A 26,535-nucleotide genomic window follows, 5' to 3' on the forward strand; every position below is an offset into this window, starting at 1 on the left:
TCTCGAATAAATTACTTCACTGTAAAGACCATTGGGTAGATTTGATTGTCTGCCTCTTGAATCCAAGACAGGGTTTTGGATTCAAAGGTTGCTAGGAACAGTATACACTAGCTAGCTGTCCCCAAAAAAAGATGGCTTTGCCAACATCATGAAGTAAAAATAGGTCATCTTAGAGAATTGGAGCAAATGGATTAAATTGTTTGCAGAAATGTCCAAACCTGCTGAGAGAAAAACAATCACGTACTGACAGTGTTGAAACAGAAGGAGGCGACAGTGCATCCTGCGCCCACCAACAGCTCGCAGCAGCAGGCCTGATGACAGCAGCTGTAGCAACGACCCCTGACTGTTGGTTACACCTACAGTCATTAACGTTACAGCAACGTCCACAGCAAAGCGTCTAATGCCCGAGTTTTTACCATTCGGCCAACCTTTTCAGCCGTAAGTACCGCTTGACTATTATGTGTCGCAGAACGTGTCTAGCCAATGATTTGATGATGAATGTAGAGCAAATTAAGGTGTATATTTTTTTAAAAATTCTCCGCGGTATGTTGGCCAGATGTGACTCGGTTGGTTAACGTTAGCTCACGTAAGTTAGGTTAGCTAGCAACAGCAACGTTGACTAATTTGTCGCCGTAGCGTTAGGTAACGTTAACGTTATTGCTGTTTAGCTAGTTATCTATTAAGTTATGCTTGTTATTAGCTAGCTCTAACTAACGTTACTCAAACGTTTTCTAGCCTGTCAAGAAGCGCAAGTTAAATCAACACCAACGTTACTTGAACCGTAACGATAGTGACCAAGCTAACGTTAATCTCTATTTTACTGTTAACGTAATGTAACACGCTAACATTAGCCTATTTTTCTTATTAGACCTAGCTAACGTAATTGGGTTTATAAGCCAACTAACTGTTAGCTACTAGCGTGGAATTGTTAACGTCGTATCGGTGCCATGGGGCTTTTTGAATAACAAGGATGCAGTTTACGGCAAATATTTTCGTCTCATTTCTTAACTTACTAGCTAGATTTGCATTGAGTTTAGCTCATTTATACATCGTCTACATACAGAAACTTGAAAATCACTGTCGGTTTTTTTTGTCATGTTTTTAGTTATGTTCTCATCTGTCTGTAGCTCTGCTGACTGTAACGTCTTGGCAGTGGCCCTCACAGGACATGGTTTGTTTCCTCCACCTTGTGTTTGTCCTTTTGGCTGAATTCCCCACTCCGTTCGTCCCTTCTTCTGTCTTTCATTATTCATGGTCCCCTGTGGAGTAGGGTGCAGATAAAAAAAAGAGGAGAGGATGGATGGTTGTATGGACAGATGGCTCAGTGGGAGAGGGACATTAAAGGATACTAAAAATACAAAAACACCTACAAAGCATAAAGATGTATGACCGGTACATAACACCTGTATGTGTAATCTGAAGGGTCTGTTGCATAAGCCTTAATGTCACAGTTGTTTGTTATGTGCTGGGACTGTTTTATCCTCCAGAGGGACATTTAGAGCTTGGAGTGAGAATACAATACTCTCTTCTATATGTATCTTAAAGCCATCTAGGAAGCAGGCATTGCCAGACCTTCCTCCACAGCGCTGCGGAGGAGGATCTAGTTAGTCCACACAGCATTCCAGGATAGGAGAAAAACATGCTCTGGTTTATTGGCATTTCTTTAAACCAATCAGGCTAAGCACCGGATGGAGCAATGGTGCCTTTGCAAAATAGCCTCGGGATGGAACTTGTTTTGGTGGAACATGTGCATGTTCAAAAGTTGTTTTTAACCAACTCAGATTGGACAGATAGTCTAGCTAACTGTCTTGATTTACCCTGCAGAGATCTGAGGAGCAGTTACTGTATAACCATAGTCCTCCTATATCGACCATTGTTAAAAATGCCAAAACAAAGAAAAGGGAAGGTGTGAGACATCCGGCCTAAAATTAAGGACATTCGGCGGAATTTCTGACGGCACCTGAACGATTCAGGAAATGAAACGTTGTCGTTAGAGACTAAGCTTGATATAACACGCATACAGAAGGTGCTGTCCCTTGTTAAAATGTATATCAAGCTTATGCAACATGAAGGCAAGATGGTTATGTCATCCCAAAGGTTCTCACCTCCCTTTGGAGACAGCAGCCCTCAATGCTGATTTGTTCCTGAACTCATCTCCCGAGGTATTTCTCTGTGACACTTGTATGTGTTACAAATTAGCCTAAATATACGCTTGATTGTCCATAACAGTTTTAATAACAATGTGTACACAGAATCAAAATTGTGCTAGGTGTGTTTGTCCTTGCTTTCTTTTTTCTTTCTAAATGTTTGGGCTGAGTGTTAACCAGGGCTATACAGGGTTACAGGAAGAACAATTAGCAGAGTGCAGAGGGAAACCAGGACAGCCATATTCCTCTGAGATAGGCTTTCATTAGCCTGGATGTGCATTTGTGGAGGTTTTTTGTGGAGTCGAAATATCTGTATGTCAAAATTGCTGTTGGCACAGGATACAGTCATGCATATTGTAGCCAGGGATAGGGGGCAAAGTTAGTGCAATATTGCAAAGACAAGCCATCTGTGTGTGTTTGTGGGACACACTACAAAGAAAGCTATGTTAAACTTTTTTTAATATTAGTTCATTTTAAATGCCTTTTCTCTGTGCAGACCTATATGTGAAAGTCTGGAATAATCAAAATTATGTTTCTGAATACAGGTGCAGCAGTCATGGGCAGTATGAGAATATATATATATATATTTTTTTTTTACATTAAAGCATGTAAACATGTTATAGTAGAGAGTTTTCAGTTTGTTTTTTTCTATATGATGCGTTGTCAGAGTTCGTGAAAGCGTAAATCCCCATAATGTCAAATCACCATCTACATCAATAGATTTGTTTGTACTGGTATTATACTGTAGTACAAGGTGTTGGTAGGACCGTTGCACTCTGAAGGTTTATTTTTTAAATCTCTATAAGCCCTAAGTTTTGTTCGACAACTCGGAATGCGGTTGAACTTGTTTTGTGTCTCTCCCTTTCTCACTCTCTCCGTCGTCTCTGCGTGGAATCTGACTTTATCTGTCTTCCTCATGCATTCTTACATTGATATGTGCCTGTCTTCTCTCACCTTATCTCTGCAGGCTTGAATAAGGGCCTGTCAAATAGGCGGCGCTGACCTTGTGAGGGTGCTGCCAGATGGATCATGGGGGTGAGTGTTTGAATTTCATTAAGCATTACACTAAATATAAGCTCAACATATTTAAGTACAGCATCCTCAAAACCACACTATCAATACAAATTAGATGTAATTCACGGTGAAAATATCAACAAAAAAAAAACATCAACTAAAAGCTATTGAGAATGAGGAAGGCTGGTGCTGTTTTTTTTTTTTGTCTTTGGCTGCAGCAGCAGACCTATAAATAGGGCTGGGCAATATAGAGAAAATCAGATATCACGATATTCTTGACCAAATACCTCTATCGATATTGCAACGATATTCTAGGGTTGACAATTGGGGCTTTAACTAAATATCTTCACACTTAGATTTTAGATAAATAATCATCAGTAATGTGGACATAATGTCTAAGTGCGAAAAAGGCAAATAATAGAACAGCTAGAACGGTCTGGTAAGTTCAGAAAAGTAAATCACTTTACTGTAATGCAGCCTTTAAAACCAGTAAAAGACAACACTTATGTCATATCACGATATTACGATATCCAAAATCTAAGACGATATCTAGTGTCATATCACGATATCGATATAATATCGATATATTGGCCAGCCCTACCTATAAATATGGAGTCAAAGTCAACTGAATAACATTCATAGGAATTCAGTTGTTCTTTGGTTTTCTTACTTTATTAATTGTATTGGAATTTCGACTGATCCTTTATTTTATCTCTAGGTCAGCTTGAGAGGGAGGGCAGAGTAATGTCACAAGTTCAGGTGGGCGGGGTGGACCTCTGTGATAACCTTCCCAACCCTGAAGCTCTCACTGCCCAAACTCGCAATCTCAACCAGACAAACACGCTCCCAGAGATTCAAAGTCTCTGTCCTTCACAAAATAAAGAGGGAGGAGGGATCATCCAAAAAGCCCCAGTCAACAACCATGGGAAGGACCTCGAGAAGGAGCATGGAAGAGGCAGAGAGGAGGATGAGGAAGAAGACATTGATGAGGTGATGAAGGAAGAAGAAGAGGAGGAAGAGTCAGAGGAATCAAGCTGTCTAATTCGCTGCCAGTCGCCAGACACGCCCATGACTGATTCCTCCTATTCAGAAACCGGTAGGCAACATACACACGTGAAAGAGAAAATCATATTGTATACACACATGGATGTACACTTTCACACACCGTACTGTTTGAAGTCTATGCTTCTTACTTTTTGCTGTAACTATTAGTTTGCTAAGTTTTTCCTTCTGCTGTTTGTCACCGGGGAGGTAGCGTATTGTGAATTCATCAATAAACAGCCACCTGCTGTTTCTGGAAACAAAGCTGCTTACAGTTGAAAGAGACTAAACATGCTCAGTAGTGCTACAGACTTGCATGATAATTCTCTGGGATTATCATTGGGAGCCACCCCTTTCATGTTACACATAGGTTGATTTATTGTCAGTATAAAAAACGTTGATTAGTGGAGCCTCAAAATAAGTGCTGCACAAGATCTACAGAAACAAAGATGCCAATAGACTGTTATTCTGTATAAGAATATACTAAATAAATGTAGATCTTAAAATGATTAGTTTTTTAATGAAGTTATGAGTCTGCTTAATTTCTTATTCTAAGTTAAACATCCAAAAAAACGTATCAAACTAATTTAATATCATTTAAAAAAAAAGAAGTAGTATGCCTCGCAGTGCAAGAGTAGGTGTTTTTGCTAGGGGAGAGACTTGTTCTGTACTACTAATTATTATTATTATTAATCTGTCAACTTTTTAAGATAGACTCTTGCTATGACTTTTTTCACAGAGTATTAGCTTTCAGTTCAAGTAGCAACAGTTTAATGAAGGCCAACGCTCTGGTCAGTGTCTGGCTTACTCACTGTTGTAAGGCCTTTTGTGTGTTTTTAAGTGATCAGCATTATGGATTGAGGTCAGGCTGACTGGGGGTGATTATGTCATTCTGATCACATAACTGAAAGAGAGACTGGAGGTAGTGAAACAGGACAAATAAGATGTAAGGAGGCCACGTGAGTGAGAGAAAAAAGAAAATTGAGGAGAGGGATGGATGAAGAGAAAGATAAAAGGACCAGAAGAGAAAAAAGTAGTAAATGGTATATCAGTAAACTAGAGTAGAGAAACACACACACACAGTCTTTATTTCTTGCTAGCCAGACATGGTAATCTGTAACAGTGTTTGTCAAACAAAACCAGCTTATAGCTCCCATTTTTACACGTCTGTTTGCACTAGGGCCGCAACTAACGATTATTTTAATAATCGATTAATCTGTCGATTATTTTTTCGATTAATCGATGAATCGGATAAAAACAAAAAAACAGCATTAATTTACATCAACTCAATACATACTTACATACATACTTGTTTTTTTAGTTAACACACACACACACACACACACTTGAAGCTTATTCATTAAATTATTACCATCATTGTAGTAAGTGCAAGTTAAGTTCATTTATACAACACACACAAATATATTTGTCAACAATAACTGATATGGGACAAAGCACAGAATATATACACTCACCTTAAAGATTATTAGGAACACCTGTAAGATTTCTTGTTAATGCGATTATCTAATCAACCAATCACATTGCAGCTGCTTCAATGCATTTAGGGGTGTGGTCCAGGTCTAGACAATCTCCTGAACTCCAAACTGAAATGGAAATGTCAATAAGAAAAAAAGGAAATTTAATTTGAAGTTTAGTTATATGCATATTTATATTTGACATATGCTTTAAGTATTTCACAATTTGGTCATGTACGCATTTTCCGCAACACAATTGAAAGTGAAGAGGTCAATAAAAACATCTGAGGAGGCCAAACATGCCTGGGGGCAAATTGTCTTTTGATGCTAGAGGTCAGAGGAGAATGGGCTGACTGATTCCAGCTGATAGAAGATTAACTTTGACTCAAATAACCACTCATTACAACCGAGGTATGCAGCAGAGCATTTGTGATACCACAACACGCACAACCTTGAGGCGGATGGGCTACACCAGCAGAAGACCCCACCGGGTACCACTCATCTCCACTAAAAATAGGAAAATGAGGCTACAATTTGCACGAGCTCACCAAAATGGACAGTTGAAGACTGTAAAAATGTTGTCTGGTCTGATGAGTCTCAATTTCTCTTGAGACATTCAGATGGTAGAGTCAGAATTTGGCGTAAACAGAATGAGAACATGTACCGTCATGCCTTGTTACCCCTGTGCAGGCTGCTGCTGGTGGTGTAATGGTGTGGGGGGTGTTTTCTTGGCACACTTTAGACCCGTTAGTACCAATTGGGCATCGTTTAAATGCCACAGCCTACCTGAGCATTGTTTCTGACCATGTCCATCCCTTTATGACCACCATGTACCCATCCTCTGATGGCTACTTCCAGCAGGATAATGCACCATGTCTCAAAGCTCGATTCATTTCAAATTGGTTTCTTGAACATGACAATGAGTTCACTGTACTAAAATGGCCCCCTCAGTCACCAGATCTCAACCCAATAGAACATCTTTGGGATGTGGTGGAACAGGAGCTTCGTGCCCTGGATGTGCATCCCATGAATCTCCATCAACTGCAAGGCCCTCTCAATATGGGCCAACATTTCTAAAGCACCTTGTTGAATCAATGCCACGAAGAATTAAGGCAGTTCTGAAGGCAAAAGGGGGTCAAACACAGCATTAGTAGGGTGTTCCTAATAATACTTTAGGTGACTGTACATGACAACAGATTAAAAAATTAATGGGCCAAAAAAGGCAAGTGAATAAAACCATGTCTTTAGTCTTGCAAACTATACCACCCCTGTTTTACTACTGTTATTAACGAGCTAACGCTAGCTTGTCATGCTAGTCAGATGGATAATGAGTAAACACCACACCAGCACCAGAAGAGCTACTGGAGGGACGTTACGTTCCTCACTTCAAAACGGAACAAAAGTAGGATTGTGTAGTAACTTTACCTTGCTGTACCTTGAACTCCCTTCCTCCTTATCAAGGACTCCAACATGTTTACGTTTAAGGTGCTGAATCATCACCGTGGTGCGCCCGTGCCATGCCGTGTCGCTTTTGCTTATCTTGCAATTAACACGTTTTTGATATATTTAGTGTGAAATGCTCCCACACCTTGGATGACTTAGGTCGTACTGATTTCTCTGCCCCCGCCATGTGTTTTAGAACAACGTTACGGGTCTCTCCGGTGTCTCTCCGTATTTCCTCTACCCCCTCTCTGCTCTTTTTTCTTTACTTTCGCTCCGCTCTGCGCTAAACTCAATTTTATTTTTATCTCCGCGACTGAGTGGCGTAATAGTTACGCGACACAACGAATTGATAATGAAATTCATCTTTTTTTAATAATCGAAATCTATCGATTTTATAGATTAATTGTTGCAGCCCTAGTTTGCACACACATACGCACACAATTAGAAGTGTGTGTGTGTGTGTGTAGTGTAATAGTCCATTATACTGTGCACCTGTGTCCTCAGGACTTTCAAACAGCTTTTTGTAATCTTGTTTCAACACGTTAACTGTGCCCTAATTATTCTTTCTCTAATCTCTCTTTCTGTTTGCTGCTGTCTTGCTTTCCCTCTGTAGGCAGCCTGTTGGACAATCCATATGCTTTCAGCCCTGGGACCAGTCCAGAGCCTACATCTCCTGTCATTCCAGTGGTCAGTCCAGAAACAGCATATCCCACCAGTCAAGTGGAACGGAGCCAGAGTGATGTCAAAGTGGACTCTCGTGATACTAAATCAGTTGCTTCCACCACAGGGTCCATTACACTGGGACCCACCTTCACCTCAGGGCCTATAGATTCTACTGCACTTGCTATAACCTCAGACACCAGGCCTACCAGCCCACGTGGGCCTACATGTATCACAGAAGCTACAGACAGCATAGCAAAAAATATCAACTTCACTACAGATCATGTAACCTCCTCCACAGAGCCCGTCTTCAACCAGGGGCCCACATGCGCCAGAGGCTTTGCCAGCTCATATGCAGGACCTATCACCTCAACTGCAGAGACATTTACAGTAACTGCTTGCACCACAAGGCTTAACACTTCCGTTGCTTCCACCCCTATGAGTGCAACAGGACCCCTTACCTTCACCACAGGGCCCATGGTTACCTGTACAGAATTCATTACCACCACAGGACCAGTAATGTCAAATTGGGAACACATTACCTCCACACCAGTGCCCACTTGTATCTCAGTCTCCAGCTGCGCCACAGGGCATATTCCAAGCCCTACCCTGCTGGAGTCTCTGGAGGAGTTGGCACAAAGAGGAGATGACACTCACCTACCACAGTACCTTCACCAGGTAAGCTGTCTGTTTTATTTCTCACATAGTTATGTCAGATACTGTGAGCTGTGTGTCACCACCAATTATGTCAGTCACTCACTTAAACAGACACTTTTCTCTTTATAGTTTCTTTATGTTTTTCTTGCTGTCTTACTTTCATTATGTCTCTTTTAAACTCTTGCTCTAGCACTAGTTATGAAATCACAGTTATCCACTCAGCACTATAATCGGAATGGCACTTTGTACCCTAAGGCATGGGTGTCTTCAGTGTCCATACACATAAACAGACATGCACGCAAGTACACACATAAGTCACATGCACACTACATAAAAACATACACTCTCAGTCTTTCTCTGCTCAATTCTCTCACACACGCACACACCTGCATGACAGGACATGTGTGTTATGGGGTGTGTGAATATTTCTGTCAGTTTGATTTACAAATGTAAATTTACAACAGGCACACCTGAGCTATGCTTCCTTCCAGGCAAACAGGTGTGTATGTGAAGGCCCTGGCACACCAAGCCGGCAGTTGGTCCTAGTTGAGACCGTCGGCCTAGTTTGTGCGGTGTGTCCCGCACCGTCGCCAAGCGTCGGCCTTCGTCAGCCTTTTTTCGGCCGTTCCGTTGAATCAGCGTCGTCGGCCGAACAGCCAATTCATCTGATTGGCTGTTTAGCTTGAAAACCAGAGTGAGGCACACACATGGCTCCTTTTTAGTTTTCATCTCATCTGATCAATCCAATATACATAAGAGCTGTCAAAACGGGTCAAAAATGACGTTTGAATGCTTCTTCTAAAAAAACACACAGGTTCAAATGTTTTGAATATCTATTTTTGCTCATTATGTCCATAAGATGGCAAACGTACAATGAGATATACATAACTACTTGTTAGAGGTGTTGAAATTAATCAAATAATCAATACATCGGGATGCGGACATGGACGATGCTGCATCGATGCAGTGGCCCACCATTATCGATTATAACGCAGTGACGTCGCTTGTTAATTTTCCGGCCACAGCATAAATATTCAAATGAAAAATAACATTCTCAATAGCCTAACCCGTTAACACACACACACACACACACACACACACACACACACACACACACACACACACACAGGCAGACATGCACACACACAGACACACAAACCAACAAACCGACACACACACACGCAAAACGGCTGAGCGGAGACAGGGAGAGTGGAGAGAATCGCAAATCGAGAAGAGGAAAGACAATACTGAGAAACCTCGAGACACACTAGAATAGTTAGCTAGCTTGTAGGAGATCTAAGTGGAATATAAGGGTGGGCGATATATATCGTTTACGATAATATCGTCATTGTTGTGTTAACGATGTGCAAATTGACATTATCGAGTATTTAAATTACTTAGAAAAAAACACTTCAAAACGCGCATTGGAACCGATTGGAACGCTACACATTCACTCATGTCAACAAAGATGGCGGCGCGCGATTGTGCAGCGGTCAGTAGGCGTCCTGTAATCAATACAGGACTATGATACAGCACAGCCGTTACGAGAGCCTTCCAGGCGGCTCATAACATCCCGGAGGACATAGCCAGACCGGCCGCTCCAGGTTGTTGTCGGCGCTAGCACGCCGACCTAGCTAGCTACCAGCAGGATAAGAAAATAATTCCAGAGGCGGAGCGGAGGACTGCATTTTTGTGCACAATGAATGGAGTACCGACCGCAGGATCGTTGCCCAGCACGTCTCACCTGACCTGAGGCCTGTACTACAAAGCAGGATTTGGCGTTAGCGAGCTAACTTCAGGTTCAACCCAGGATTTTCTGTATCACGAAGGTGGATCACTTGTTATCGGGTTCAATCGCCATGGTAACTCATGCTGAACGCCTAACCTGGTCGGGAGCAGGTTAAGTTGGAGATCAGAGATCAACCGGTGTTAAAGCCCCGCCTACTGACCAATCAATACTCGATTGATAACGGCGTCACCGTTCTTAAAGAAGATCAGAGAGAGAGAGAGAGAGAGAGATGCGCTCATAAAAGTTAAAAGATTTAGAGACTGACAACCCGTTAACATTCCCTGATGGTTATTTTTATGAAATATAGGCTAGGCTACTGTATATATTTTAATGGGAGGGAATTACATGTCGGCTTCTTGAGCCGCGTGTCGCCAATACGCACATTGGTTTGAATTATGTTTTTATATATTTTTTATTTGCTCTCTCGATCGCTTCCCACTGCCAGGGTTGCAACTGAAATAATAGTCTAAAGTAACGACAGTTTATGGAAAGCACAAGTGTAATTATGGTCAGATCTTGGTCCTGACTGATGGGGAAGTGATATTGGAGTTGTGATTTAAACATCTACAGCGTCGGCAATTTTTTTTTTTTTTTTTTTGCCAGCTTTCCTTCCTGTTTTAGGAAGCAGCGACTGTATTGCGTTTTGCCTGTAAAACGCAATGTTCTTCATATTTATGTAGAATTATAATTTGCCCTTCTTATATATAACATAAGCGGCTCTGGTAGAAACTTGCGATTGGTCGTGGTGCGCAAACACCGCCTCTTTTATGTGAACGCGCGCGCCGCTGGATTGGGAAACCCTGAGTTGACTGAACTAGTTGTTAACCAGCGTCGTGATACAGCTTATGCGGGACCGCGGTTGTTAGGTTAGGTGAAGCCGGATAACTGAAACAGATCCAGGCCATGTTGATCTTCGTAGTACAGGCCTCTGGAGCCCCGTTGGTAATATACAGGCCATTTTATTTACTCCGAAAACAGCACACTGCCGTCTACGTAGCCCCTGATGCTAACGTTAGCACAAGTTTGGCTCACTGCTAACCATAGTGAACAAACTGCAGCGTGATCACCTGGAGGGGACTTTAACAAGGCGTCCTTAAAGTCTGTACTCTCCAGCTTTTTTCCAGCATGTAGATTGTGCTACTAGAGGGAAGAACACACTAGACCATGTATACTCTAACATCAAGATAGCACACAGAACTGCTCCTCTCCCTCACCTGGGCCAGTCAGATCACATAAACTAATCCTGATCCCAGCATAAATCCCGGTCAGAAGGACTATCAGAACCTGGCCTGACACTGCCCTGTCTCATCTCCAGGACTGCTTCCAATAAGGACATGGTTGTGTGCAATGTTACAACAGAGCCCTTTGTTTATTGTTATGATTTCATCTTGCTTGCATGCTGCACAATTTACATTACAGCAGAGGTGAACAACTGAATGTGTACTCAGAGTTCAATGTTCCTATACTAGTTCAATTAGTATAGTATTAGTATTTTGTCTTTGAATTTTTACTTGAATACTTAAATTTAAAGAATTATTTTAAAGAAAATAAATAAGAACTGTTTTCTTTCAACATTGTGCCCATTATCATCATCAGTGATTAAGTAACTTGGACTTTTAAAAACACATTTTTAAAGGATATCGTCTAATTATCGTTATCGTCAAAATCTGAAAAAATATCGAGATATTATTTTTTGTCCATATCGCCCACTCCTACATTGCACTTGACAATGCAAGTTTGTCAAGTCAAATATCCTATATGGCTTTAATAGAAAAATGTTTTTTGACGCATCGTGATGCATCGAGATATCGAATCGCTGACCTGATAATCGTAATCGAATCGGGAGATCAGTGAAGATTCACACCTCTACTACTTGTGTAGGCATATTAAGCCACAGTCGGCCATCCCTGATTCCTCTCCTCGATTCCTCTCCTCGATTCCTCTTCTCACGTCTTAGTCCCGCCCACAGGAGATTCGAGTCAAGGAATAGAATCGAGGAGTCGAGGCAACAGGCATTTAACAAACATGAGACTTTGCTTCCGAGCCGTCAGCAACGTCAAATAAATATGACCTGCAGCACAGCTGCATCAGCTGTTCATTGTTTTGTCATATGCTGAAATAATCCTAATGAAGTTAAGCTGCTGTTTCTCAAGCGTCTTTCCAGACAGACAGAAGCTGCTGTTCACATTTTAGAGAACCGGTGCCGAACCAAACCGGTACTTTTAAAATGTGTGTGTGTGTGTGTGTGTGTGTGTGTGTGTGTGTGTGTGTGTGTGTGTGTGTGTGTGTGTGTGTGTGTGTGTGTGTGTGTGTGTTTGTGTGTGTGTGTGTGTGTGTGTGTGTGTGTGTGTGTGAAAACAGGCATGACAGCACAAATCTCATTGTTGTGAGATTGTGTGTAAGCTCTGCTACTAACTTAATTATTGGTACAATAGTGACTTTGGAAGATATTGAAAAAGCAGAGTCAAAAACTATAATATTTCCACTGTCTCCAGTCAGTAGGATTTTAAAAGAAAATGTACTTTCAGTGATTATAGAAAATGAGTGCTCCTCTGGCAACCGCTTTACAACAGGTACACAAGTCTACAACTGGTCTAATTAAGCTATTGTTTTCAGGCCTAATTAAAGTTGACCTAAAGGCATAAAGGTCAATAATGTTTTTAATTTTATGATAAAAAGATATGCATTGAAGTTAATCTGTCTTGTTTATTCTATAGAATTTAAGTGTTTTTGTTTTAGTCATGTTTTGTGCAAAAATCATAAACATTTTATATATATATAATCAAAAAACAGAAAACTAATTTCTCTTTCCAACTTCTGAATCTGGACCACGTCAGTACATTGACCTATAGAGGTCGCTCAGTTGTCACTGCCCCTCGCTTCATTAGAAATGTGAGAGCCTTTTGTGCCCTCCTTTCCTTCTCTCTCTCTCTCTCTCTCTCTCTCTCTCTCTCTCTCTCTCTCTCTCTCTCTCTCTCTCTCTCTCTCTCTCTCTCTCTCTCTCTCTCTCTCTCTCTCTCTCTCTCTCTCTCACACACACACACACTTCTCTTGTTCTGAGATCAGCTGAGCAGCATGAAAGCGACACTTGCTGAAGAGAGGTAGTGTCTAAAATGGTTTCTTGTTTTTCTGTCTTGCTTTTCACTTACTCTTGTTTTCACTGTCTCTCCTAAATGCTAGGGACTTGCTTAACTATTTTATTATGTTTCTGATATCCGTTTTTTTCCTTAGTTAATGATTATAGAAGCCATTGCAGCAGTAGCAGAACAGTTAGAGCTCCGTATAGTGTGGTTTCTATTTTCAAGATTGGCGTCATTTCTACTTGTTTTCTTGTATCTAATTTCTCATTGTCTGATCCTATGTCATGTTCAATAACCCACTGGGCCAGACTCTGATAGCTTGCTTCCATGAAAAAACATTTTAAAAGCATGCACTTAAAAAAAAGAATAATGTCTTTCTCTCTTTGCAGATTGCCGAGGCCTTTGTCCTTCACGAAGACTGTATCCTTATCAATATGTTGAAGTGTGTCTGTGCGTATTGGGGTTAGGTGGTGGGGCAGGGCAGCTTTTATTTTAATTTGTGCTATGAGTGTCATTCACTTACCTCCTCTACACTTTTGTATTTGTTTTTCTTTGGCTAACTATTACTTGTTTATGATTTATAATCGGAATTATTTCACACGCTGGACTTAGAGTACGTCCACACTAATACGTTTTCATTTCAAAACTGCATTTATTAACAAAAATGTCCTCACAAGCGCTTTATGACAGTTTCAGAAATAATATCCATTGTGGCCGGGTTGGCTCAGTGGGTGGAGCAGGCGCACATGTATTAAGAGGTTTGTGCCTCGACGCAGGGGTACGGGGTCGACTCCGACCTGCAACGATTTCCTGCATGTCTTCCCTTTCTCTCTCTCTCTCCCCTTTCTCACTTGTCCTGTCCATTAAAGGCAGAAAAGCCCAAAAAAAAATTTTTTTTTCAGAAATAATATCCATCCATACTAAAGCCTGAAAACACATATCACATGAACATTCACATGCATGCCCAGTGTAGGTGAATGGTCAGGCGATGTGCATTTTCAGGCCGGTGTAAACACTGTGTAAGGCATGGACATGGGAAGTGCCGCTAACTGCTCGAATAATAGCTTGCCTCCTGCGCTATGTAGACAGTAATAGCAGAATTAAATGCAGAATTTAACTGCACAACAGCTGTTAGCATCGACAACAAGGTCAGCAACGCCTGTAATTTGTTATCCATGTTGAATTAATCAATTAGTCAAGTCTAGTCAAATTAGTAATTTGTTTTCTTCTGGGGAAGGGTCACATGATCGGGGTGTGACGAATCAGGGCAGGACACGTTGTGATGGATAAGACCCAATCAGGAAGTGAACGTCTGTGTCTGCGTCATCGCTTTGTCAGGTCTGTCCGCAAGATGATAAGGAAAAAACTCATAAAATGCATGATTTCTGAATGGAGTTCAGATCAATCAGGGCTATGCTATGCAGGAGAACTTCAACACTGATAGGCTTTTGCGGCACAGTGTAACACACATTTCTCTGCATTGACTTTGTTTGTAATAGTTTTGCGCAAAAAAAAAAAAAATCATTTTGCTTTTGGTGTGAACACACCATTAGAGCTTGAGGATTTGAAGTGACTTTCTGTGGATTACCTGATGCCTCGCTGACATTGAATAGACAGAGGAGGAAAGAGTGGAAAATAACTTGTGAGAAGGGGATAAGGGAAAACGCTGAACAGAAGGAGTGGAGGAATCATGAAAGAGACAGAATAGAAGGTGAAACAGAGAGGAAAAGCACCAGTGGCTGAGCTGGTTTACACAAAATACCCAAAGGCCAACAAGTTAGAGAGGCAGTGAGAAAGAACACATACACAGAGGGAAGCTAGATACGCAGATTAAAACATGACGGGGAGGAAAACTACAGCATGTTGCCAAAACAGTTCACTTGTCAGATGAGGAAAGATTGCAGCATTTACAGGTAAGTTCCAAGTAAACGGTCAAAAAATGGTTATCAACAGTCATAAACAAAGCCATTCGCTGGATTGATATGGAGGTCCCCTTAAGTGAAATTAGGTGATGCTAATCAGCTGAAATTTGTAGCTGTTTGCAAATCAAAAGGTTCTTTGATCCTTAACCAAAGAACCTTTTGTTTTGAAATGTTGATCGTCACTGTACAGTGCATACACACAACCTGAATACTTTGCAAACACTCACAGAAAGAGACACTCTTATACAAATACACTCAAACACTTACAGTCAAAGACCAAGTATAAAGCAGAGTAGGTGAAAGGGAGGAAGAAAGGCAGGAGAGCGAGCATGAGAAAGAATTTGAAATTTTGACAGGATTAATCAGAAGAAAGAGACTCAGTCGGAGGGAAGAAAGAGAAGGGATAGCTAGCTTAGCTATGTCATGCATGTATAGAGGCTAGTTAGAGAGAGAGAAAGCATTTAGCCATGTCAAAGAAGGATTGTGTTCTGGCTGCTCATATCCATAAACATGAGAAACTGCACCCTGGAGTGCTTTCTCCCTCTATCTCTTTTGGCCCAACTCTATTTCCCACTCTCCTCCTGCCTCCTTTTCTCTTTGTCCTCCCATTATGTTAGTCGTGCGTGCATGTGTGTGTGTGTGTGTGTGTTTTAATGTGTTTCTTAACCTGTGATGTTCAGACCAGCGGGCATTATGGTGCATCCAACTAGAGAGACTCTATCACCAGAGAGTGTTGGACAACCTGAATGCACTACAAGAACAGTGGGGTAACACACATGCACACACAGTACACAAGCATCAGATGCACATTTACACAAACGTAGAGTATGTTGTCCATGTAACATACTTAGTTTATATTTAATATAAATGAATTATGATAAAAATGTGTATATATTTTATTTATTGGGTTTTGGGCATCTAAAAATAGAAGCTATCGAGTCTTGCATCAAGGAATCTGTTATTTACTTGCAAAGACAAAAAAGTATGACAATACAGTAAATCCAAGAATTTTCTACAGGCTACACCTAAAAAAGTCTACTATAAAACCGTTTATAAAAACTTTTTATTGAGGCTTTACATATTACTGAATTTCATCCTCTTCATTGTACAGTATGTGCCCACATGCACAGCTATCAAGCATAAAACTACTCAACAGTATAACTGCAGCCTCTGTGTCTTGTCCATTGGATCCCAATAATATATATTTAATGTAGCTTAGTGATCATATAATTTAAATTCCATCAGGAAATATTCAGGATTATGGACCCTAGATTGCATTTATACTGTATGTGTATTGCTTACAGGGAGCTCAGCTCTTAACAGGCTTCCTCGCAGTTGTAATAATGCTTTTAACTCCCTGTATCTCTGTGTATCTCCGTCTCTCTTAGAAAGTCAGTGTAGAGGTTCTTTCTCAGACCTGGCAACCCAACATCTGGACACTCTTAAAAACATCTGCGAAACGCACAGTCGGTCAGTCTGCATGCATGTGTGTGGGTGTGTTAATGCACTCTTTGCATGTACATTTTTCCTAAATGGAGTATTTATTGTCACCTAAACCACAAACCAGTCCAACATTTTGGGAAATATGCTTGTTAATTGTCTTAACCAAAGTCAGACAAGAAGATCAATATCAATATCAATTTCATTGCAGAACTAGGTCTGAGATGTGTTTGGCTTAGATTGGAAAAGTCAGATTAGGACTGACGCAAATGCTTTGCTTCTCCAGTCTCCTGTCGAAATCTTTAATATGTACCCGCTTACATGTATGCTTGTGACTAAAATAAACAAGATAAGTGTCAATAAGACAGGTTTGGATTTACTTACTCACTTAAAACCGAGCAAGATTGTTTCCCCTCTTTTGTCTTTGACTTTCTACTCTTCACTAACCTAAATCTCTGTGAGGGATGAACAAAGCTTAAATGAATAATGCGTTGTTCTAATCTTACTCTAGTTAAGATTGTGTACAAGCATATATACCTAGACTGTTTCTTAAATAAACAGTATGGTAAAGTGTGTGGTGACATATTTGCAATTAAAATATGTTGTGCTTCTGTTATAAAGAGTTTCTGTGTGTGTGCATGTGTTGTTTGGTGAGACGTGTGTAAAGGTGTCTGTTGTTGGATGGGCTCATGCAAGTGTAACACACACGTGTGTGTGTGTGTGGGTGTGTGTGGGTGTGTGTGTGTGGGTGGGTGGGTGGGGGTGGGTGGTGAGCAGTGCAGTGATAGTTTAAACATATGGCCCTTTGCTGCTGCTGCACTTTCAGATATTTGAGACTTCACACTGCTAGGGTTTCATTGGCACCACACACACACACACACACACACACACACACACACGCGCACACACACGCACGTTGTAATAGCCAGAGAAATGTGTTCCAGCTAATATTAGATTGGGAGAGTATAGAGGGGTCACCAATCTTTCACATCTTCATTTACCAAAACCAAGAACAAACTTTCAATACTCTCACCATCTCACTCTGTCTCTCTTTCTGTCTTCTGTTCACAGACCAGGAGCTAGAGATGCTGTGGTAAGACATTCATCATTGTTGTGTGTGTCCGTGTGTATGACAGAGGGAATGTACATACAAAGCATAAAATACTGTAAAGGCAGAATGAATGTGTATTGATGCCATGTTAACATGTTGCATGTAAAATATCTATGGACGTTTTTCACAGCAGACATTTTGACTTGTCATAGTAGGTAAAGCACCGCTGAAATTGATAACCTTAACGATGGCTCAGTTCCATCCAGTGTCCCAGGAAGCTATTTCAGTGAGTCAGCATGAACAATACCAGGGCCTCTCCTAAGTGGAATGCAGCCACCACTAATGGTTTTGAATACACCTGTGCTTTTCCTACTATGACATGTCAACATGTCTGCCTTGAAAAAGGTCTATTAAGTGTCCATGGTGTACACCTTAAGTTTAGTGTGCATGTACCCATAGGTTAAATTTAAAATCACGTGTAACTTACACATTACTAATCTGTGTAGTGTATGTACATGCATTAAATATTTGTGTGTGTGTGTGTGTGTGTGTGTGTACAGTGTGCATCTCTGGACCTTTTGAGGCCTGCACTGCCTTCATGTACCTCAGGTGAGTGAGTCGGTGCATTTATGTCATGTCAGGGTAGGAATGTCCTTACTCAAAGTCCACTTACTAGCTTTTCCATAGCTTTCAACCTAGCTTAGCACAGATCCTGGAGGTAACCGGCTCCATCTAGCCTATTGCTCCCAATAAGTGACAACATTTTTTCCCAGTTGGTAGTACATGTTTTAAGAATGGATACATGGAAAGTCTGATGCTAGCAGCTCCCATTGCAATGTACGCTGTGTTGAAAAGATGTATTTTAAGAGGTTTTGTTTGTCTGTTGAGAAATTCCACCAAGAGCTGTTTTATTCTCCAACTCTCTTTATTCAATGTTTAAAACATCCTTCTACCCCCCCCCCACCCCCCCCTTACTATCTACTTATCTTTCTACATCCCTCCACTCTTTCCACCACTCTTCTCCTCAACTCTATTTCTCTTCTTCATCCAGCCCATCAGGATGACAAAGAGATAGAGCAGAGAGCTGGAGACTCCTCCTGTTCTCAAAACAGCCATTCAGTCATACCATCCTTTAATTTGACTGATAGGCTCAATTCCCCTGAGCTCGCCGAAAAGGACAAGGAAGACCCAGACTGGGAAGTAGAGGGGAAGGACTGTTTCTATGGAGATCAGCTGACTGACAAGCAAGGCAACGACAAAGAGGGAGGAGAAGCAGGAGTGGAAGGATACACTATTTCAGTCATAGGAAATGGACTGCACCCCTCTACTGCTGGAGAAATGGATCAGCCCAAGCCTGCAGAGCAGCAGGGAGGAGATTTAGGTCCTGCACAGGAAAAGGAGGCAAAAAGAGGCGAAGAGGAGAGGGACGTGGCGGAGGCAGCTGAGACTTTGGAGATGCAAGATGAGGGAGATGGAGAAGAGGAGGAGAAGGAAAGAGACTCTCCTCTATGTCAGAAAGCTCTCCTAGTGGAGACTCTGGTCAGTAGGGCACAGGTAGAGGTACAACCGCTGCACCAGGAAGCCCTAGCTGAGGAGAAGCGACATGAGGAGACCCAGGTACATATCCGAATTTGTAAATATAGAGAAATCCAAGCAACATTTTAAAGTCTGTCATTTATGAGCTCCTAGTTTGGTTGTTTTGGTAATAATCTTACACTTTACTTTCTACCATGACTTGTCACCAGAATGAGTATCGTATTTGTTTTCTTCTGTTGATGGGGTTTCGCATTGCTCCAGGTTTTAGAAGTTGTGATGTTCAAAAGCAGCTCATGCTACCTACTCAGTTCCTCTATTCACTATAGCTGGAAATATGAAACGTATCACTTCCTCTAGATACTTTCAGATTACTATTTCCTGGGAACAGTCTACCCATTACTTAACAGCTTTCACTAACAGGCATAGGTTTTAATGGCTTAGATCTGAATTGTGTTATAGCAGTTCAATAGAGAGTAGAGCAACAAAATGGATTACTGTCTCCATATCTGTATATTGATATGTACAGTGTGTTATAACTGCATTTCTTTATCACTGCAGGAGCGTGCTAAAACCTGCCTCCACCAGGAGGCTCACCTTCCTCAGGAGGCTCACATGAAGCAGCAGGAAGAGGAGGAAGAGGAGGATGAGGAGGAAGAGGAGGATGAGTACGAAGTTGAGCAAGTTGACATCATTAGAGAAGCTGCCTCGCTGGACGACATGGCTAAACTCATCACTGTAGAGGAGGTGTGTACATTATCATGCTTTGCTGTGGACGAGTAAGGAAGAATTTTCATATGTTTAGCAAGTTATGTTACATTGATATAATATTTATGGTATTTATGGGCATTTGTTGATGCATTTGCATGAATGCTGGTGTGTGTATGAGGCATTAGGATTACTTTTACAAGTATGCAATATACATATAACCTGGCATTATTTATTACATTTTAGCTTCCTCTCAGCCTCAGAGTCTAAAGCAATAACTATCGGGCGCCTGGTTGGCTCACCTGGTGGGGCCTGCACCCATGTGCAGAGGCTCGGTCCTCGGCGCAGTGGCCGTGTGTTTGGTTCCAACCTGCAGCCCTTTGCTGCATGTCGTTCCCCCTCTCTCCCCTTTCAAGTCTAAGCTGTCCTGTCAAAAATAAAGGCCTAAAATGCCACCAAAAATATTCTTTAAAGTAATAACTATTGAACTCAACAAAGACGCACCGGTGGAACCACAAACCCATTTAAAGGTGCTCTAAGCGATGATGGGTGACGTCACACTCTTCTTGACGTTCGAAGTATTGTCAAACAAAACAAAGGCTAGCTCGCCCCTCCCTCCTCTTCATCCCGTCCCCCCCCTCCCTTCCGCACACTAACACCCCCAAAATCCTTCTAGTCAGTTATTGGCTGGAACACTGTTCTGTGGTGCAGGTTGGCGCAGTTTGTTTTTGTTGTCGTTTGTGGAGCCTGGGCTGTCTACAGAGACCGCGCTTTTTTACAGTGTGTTCAGGGGACAGGCAGCTAGCGGATAGTGAGGAGATGTTTGCTGTCTGTGACAAAACATGTTGTAGCCTAAAAAACGTGTGACTTCGCTTAGAGCACCTTTTAAACTACAAATTGGCAATTTGACGACCATTTTAAGGTTCCTGTCTGTCCTTTTATAATGGACAGCACGGTGCCCTGTTAATCAGCTCTAATGGTATTACGTAGCCCTGTGAAGTTAATTTGACATTTAACTCTTCTATACTGAGAGAATAAGATTTTGAGAGAAAAGTAGGGGAACTGAAAATGTCATTCAGAGTGTCATGCGCCTGCAATGTCAACATCTATCACTGTGTTATTTTTCTGATATAATTATTTCAGAATGGATGGATAACCTCAATTTGGTTTTATATCTATGTGTGGTGTGTTGAGAAAAAAGCTTCTATTAACATTGATTGTGTCATTAGTTGGCTTTAAGCTCAACTGCTGCTCACTGACTCATTTTCATAGTTAAATCTTCTGTGAAAGACACGAACCGGGAGAGCCGAAAGGGAGTTAGCTGTAGGAGTTGCCTGGTTTTATCAAATACAGGATGTAGAGCAGCCAGGGAGATAGTGTTTTAGCAATGGTACCTGTAGTACTTTGATGTAGCAGGTCATTTTGGTTCCCTTTTTGGATCTCTGCGATGAGTCTAGTCAAGGGGCAAAACTGAAACTTATCTTATTGGAAGCTTTTGATGATTAATTGATTTTGGACAAAATCGCTTGAGAGGGAATAAATGGTAATAAATAAATGAATCATCTCACAAGGTCTGTGTGCTAATGTTAAGCAGAAGGGTTGCAAAATATGACCGGTACCACCACTTGGCTAAAGTTATTTGCAATTGTTCTATGTATTTTTAGCACTTTTGAGCCTGGGATGATCGTTGAAAGTATAATGTGCCTAACTTAACTCATAGGAAAGCAGTGCCTGGTACTGTGTTACTGACTGTAAATAACTAAGTGTGTAGGAGGGAGCGTTGATAGTGAGATTTAAAGTTCAATTCTGCTGATTGTGTGGTGTCCTGATACCTGGTGGGCATGGCTGGTGAGGTGCATCCAACATGTTCTTCATCATACACAATGTAGTCAGTGTCTTTGTATGAAGATTAACAGATGTAATTTTATTTTGGTATAAATATGAATTATGTTTTGTTGATATATGTATCTGTTCTTCCTAACATCTCTTTGTTTTTGTTTTTTGCTTGTCAGATGTCTCCTGCCTCTGGCCTGGTTTCCATATTGAAGAAGCGGCGAGTTTGTGTGGACAACATGAGTGTGTCTGCCAGCTCAGAGGTCCGACACGACAACATCCCTGCCAAAAGACGCGTCCACTTCAAAGTCCCTGAAGATGGCTATGAGCATGGTGTGTTTGTGTGTTTATTGCCTATTAGTAACATTGGCAGGCTTATAGTTAAGGCTAGGTAACTTGCACCAAATATACAGATCCGTTGCAACATTGTCAAAAATGGTAGAGGAAATCTAAAAACTTTTCAAGGCTTTATTATTAATCTACTGCTTACTTCCCTCCAACTCTCCCTCCGTTTCTCTTTTCTGTAGATGTTGGCGGTGGAGACTCCTGCCTGCTTCTCTTCCTGCTGTGTCTGGTTACCGTAGTGATCAGTGTGGGTGGCACCGCCCTTTACTGTGCTCTGGGCGATGTCCACTCCTCAGTCTGTCAGGACTTCTCCAGAAATGCAGACTTCTACATGGGCCAGATACAGCACGGGATAGCTCAGATCCAACACTGGTTTGCCCCCCGGTCATAGCAGTAAAGAGTTTGTCAACATTGTGGAGCCACTGGCCTTACTGTTTATTACTGTGGGCTCCAGCAGCCCCTGCTACTTCCTGGGACAAAGCTTTTTGAAGTAATGGTACCAGGTTGTTGCTCGATCCCTGCCAATGGGGAGCAAGTGGCTATTATGCTGTCTAATTGGCTAAATGATTATATCAGATGCAGTTGGTATTTGTAAGCCTGCTCTACTGCATTTTTAATGCTCTTTGAATACAATCTTAGGGTTCATTGAGCCTAAAAGTCATAGGTCAGATGTCCCTTTACAACAGTAGTTTGAAAGGGTAAGTAGAGCGAAGAGAGAAAGAGGATAGAATGGAGACTGCTTAACAGCAGAGCAAGAACTGACCTACAGTACACCCATCTCAACCCTGCCCAGATTAAAGAGTTTATAACATTTTAAGCTAAGTTTAGAAAGTGTCAAAATGAACTAGTCGAGAGCCGCGCACACGTTCACTGTCAACCAGTGATAGTTTTAAAAGCCCCCGGTAGATGGATCAACCATGACTGGAAACAAACTTTCACTGACTTCTCCAAAACTCGACTCCCTCTTTTAAGAATAAGAACAAAGTAATAACAGCTGCAACCCACGGAGATGTAAAAAAGTATGTATAATGTATAGTTTGTTAACTAGGGGGCACATAGATGCTCTCTACACACACACTGCACAAGTGGGAAGTGGCCCAATGGGCATTTTACAAACCACTGCAACCACTAGTGTTGCTTTTTATTGTTGACTTTTTAAAATCGCAAATGAAATTTTAAAATGAACATACCATTCTTTGTTCTACTACTTGGAATGAAATCATTATGTCTTAATCAACCTTTGAATGAACATTTGGAGTTTAATGTTAAACTTTGCTTTGTGTCACCTCTGGGGCATTTATGTATCATTCACATTTGACACGAGTGTCCTGTCGCTGCCCTTTTCTGTACAACTTTTTGCAGTGAGCTGACATGGCTGCCACTGGAGACTAAAAGTCCAAACTATCCGTTTATGGGTTTTAACAAGCTAGATTAAGCTTTGTGTAGCATATGCAACATGTACAGCAACACAGTGCACCTCTGTATTTATTGTCAGAAGAATGTTTAACATGTTGCACATAAGACTGGTACGATTTTTTTTTTTAAAGATATTGCAATATTTCTACAGGAACTCTTGTGTTGGTCCTGGACTAAATGCACGCTGTACATGGTTTGATCAGAAAAAAAAAAAGAAAAAATCCATATCCACAAACTGTTTCAGGTTCAGTATGAAAAGTTCATGCCAGTGAACAACAGTTATGCACAGATAATTTGAAAAGGAAATACTCAACTCTTAAGCGGGTCTGGCTAGGTATGGAATATTTTTGGAAAAAAACACAACCAGAAAAATCTGAATTGTACAATTAATGTACAGTAGGAAACAATAATTATTCAGTGTACTCAATCAGTACAGGCTTTGATGTTGTCGGGATCATTTGAAGCTCTGTCTGCCTGTTGTTGCTGTTCTTAGGGATTCTGGGCATCACCCTCAGTGTGTGATGGTCAATGTTTACTATTTTTTGTTTTCCAAAAAGAATTCTTTGCGATTCAGAATGCTTTTTGCCACCACGTATCCTCCTTAAAGACTCAGTCATCTAGTTAACATTTGCCATGTCCGTTAAACATGTGTCTAATGTGTTTACATCTGCTGAGTCCTGGTTTGATAGAGAAAGAAGACCTTTCTCTGGGTGGAGAACTGATTTCCTCATAAGACTGAGAAAAGACTGTTCTGGAGAAAAGGCTTACACTTCATTATCACAACAGTGCTTTAACTCTTATTTCTTATCATTGTATTTGGGTCATTTTACTGCTTAATCTCACTTCTTGCCTTGTCAGGCATCCATACTTTTTATCAACATATTGCAGTGTTTGGTGTCCTGGTAATTATTCCTTTCATGTGGTGTAGCAGTGGAAGCCATGAAAACTGCCCTGTCAGGATGTAAAGAAAAGAAACCTCCATCAAAGAGAAGAGATCAAGTGTCTTACTTACTGTATGCATTTATAACCGTATTATCTTCCTCTCATGGTGTGTCACTCACAAAAAACCCCAAAATCTGTTTAAGATATGAGGTTGTCGTGGGACGTATAAGGAGTAGTAGATTGATTATTGTTTTTATTTGCACATGACATTGTCGTCTGGCTGGTTCAGATGACCATCACTCAGAAAACCACTTATTTATCTTCTAGATGATTTTAATTATTTATAATAGGAGGCGTGTCGAGCGTAGGTGGTTAAGAAAAGAAAAAGTTGCATCTGTTTGCTTTCTTCGCTTAATTATTGTCATTTTACATCAGGTAGGTTTTTCATCTCTTATATCACCATTGTTCTTAAGGAGGCTTTGACAGAGAATAGATTTTTCTAATTTTATAACTGAACTCTTCTGAATACCAACGTCTGGGTTGTTTATTTTCATTCATTTTCCCTTTTTCAGTTCCTGAAAAGGATTTGAAACTGGTGAGTGTGCTACTGCTGTCATCATCTTCACACACCGATTGGGAAAAGGTTCATGTTTCTTACATCTGTAAGCACTGGATATATATATTTCATTTGTTTTACCCAATTGGTTTTTAACAGTATGGCTGAACAATTTGACATTATTATTTGACTGATACTGCAATTGGGATATGATTTACAATATTGGATGAAATGATAATTTTTGCTTCATTATTCTCAATTTCATAAAAAAAAATATATATGTTGGTTTTTTTCCGAGATTCTTTCTTAAGTGCGTAGAATACGTTTTGTTCTACAATACTTAATTCAGAATGGTATTATGATGTTAAATATTCACATCCTGCGATTTGGATATTGCGATTTCCATAAAAATCTGACGAATTGTTCTGGCCTATTTAACAGAATATTCAAAAAGTTTTTTTTTTTTTTTTTGTGTACGAATCAGTACTGTGTACCGCTGTTAGCCTGAAAGAGGTGCTTTATGTAATGTTTGATGAACTCTCTGACTTTGTTCTTACAGATTGTAATAAGGAGATGTTTTTTTTTATTTTTGTTGTTCCTATATGTCTCCTGTTAAAGCCATTGGAAAAAAGTTGTTTGTGAGCCTCTATTCTGTCTCCTGCATTAATACTGGCAGCTTCTCTTGTTCATACAGTTGGAATGTAACGGTATACATTTTGAACCTGAACTTCTGTTAGTGTGCAGAGCTTAAAAATGTACAGGTGAAAGATGGGTTAAAGGAAGATGTCTGTAAGTCACTATGGATGTGAGTGTCTCAATCATAGTAGCAATGCACTTAGTTAGGATGGCATGATTTAGCAGAAACGACTCATGCCTTTTTAAACAGTTGGCCAGTTAATATGCTGTGATCACTTTCAAGGTTTTGATCTTCAGATAAAAATCCCCTCTTATGTACAGCCAGTGTACTCATCCAGAGCAACGTCTGGAGGACATTATGAATAATAACCCTAACTAAAACTTTCAAGGGCTATAGTCACACATTTTTATATTGCCATTTTTAAAAGCCCTGCAGTACATTTCCATGTGCCCCTATTGTAGTCTTCTCTGACACAGGATGCATGTTTAATTAGCTGGAAAAGAAACCCGCCTCATTAGTCTCTGAGCTAAAACGTTAACATGTGACACGTAGCAATTCAACTTTCAACCAAATGTTTGTTCAATCTTCTTTTAATGACGATGATGGTTACCTACTTAAGACTGCTTGCAGTAGTTTATTGTTGGCCACTTAGGATTGCTCTTGATATTGCAATAATTTCCTCTTTGAAATATTTCAACTTAAATATTTTTGTTCATATTGACTAAAGTCAGGTGGTGTGTTGAGAGGCTGTTGTGGGTTTGGGAATTACTTTGTTGGGATTTCAAAGACCAGTTTGAGAAGATTTAAATGCAACTAAAATAAAAATCAACTGCTTCCATAGACAGAGTAAACGTTGTATGATTCATGGTGTTAGTCCCACTCAATGACTATAAATATGAATTATTG

General features: G+C 40.7%; 1 protein-coding gene across 2 annotated transcripts; it reads left to right on the plus strand.

The window, feature by feature from the left end:
- The first annotated feature begins 267 nt into the window (after positions 1–267).
- cnsta (consortin, connexin sorting protein a) lies at positions 268–26,469 on the plus strand. 2 transcript variants are annotated; one of them, XM_039794891.1, is made up of 13 exons: positions 268–438; positions 3,115–3,182; positions 3,880–4,257; positions 7,734–8,458; positions 13,696–13,726; positions 15,909–15,995; positions 16,617–16,698; positions 17,740–17,761; positions 18,280–18,328; positions 18,771–19,336; positions 19,814–19,999; positions 21,973–22,126; positions 22,321–26,469. In XM_039794891.1, the coding sequence occupies exons 2-13, from the start codon at positions 3,170–3,172 to the stop codon at positions 22,527–22,529; spliced, it is 2,502 nt and encodes an 833-aa protein (XP_039650825.1). In that variant the 5' UTR covers positions 268–438; positions 3,115–3,169; the 3' UTR covers positions 22,530–26,469. The 2 variants fall into 2 exon arrangements, with proteins under 2 accessions (XP_039650825.1, XP_039650826.1); XM_039794892.1 differs by lacking the exon at positions 268–438 and adding an exon at positions 1,128–1,171.
- Positions 26,470–26,535: the final 66 nt, after the last annotated feature.

The sequence above is a fragment of the Perca fluviatilis genome, chromosome 3 (genome assembly GCF_010015445.1).
Source record: "Perca fluviatilis chromosome 3, GENO_Pfluv_1.0, whole genome shotgun sequence".
Taxonomy (NCBI): Eukaryota; Metazoa; Chordata; class Actinopteri; order Perciformes; family Percidae; genus Perca; species Perca fluviatilis.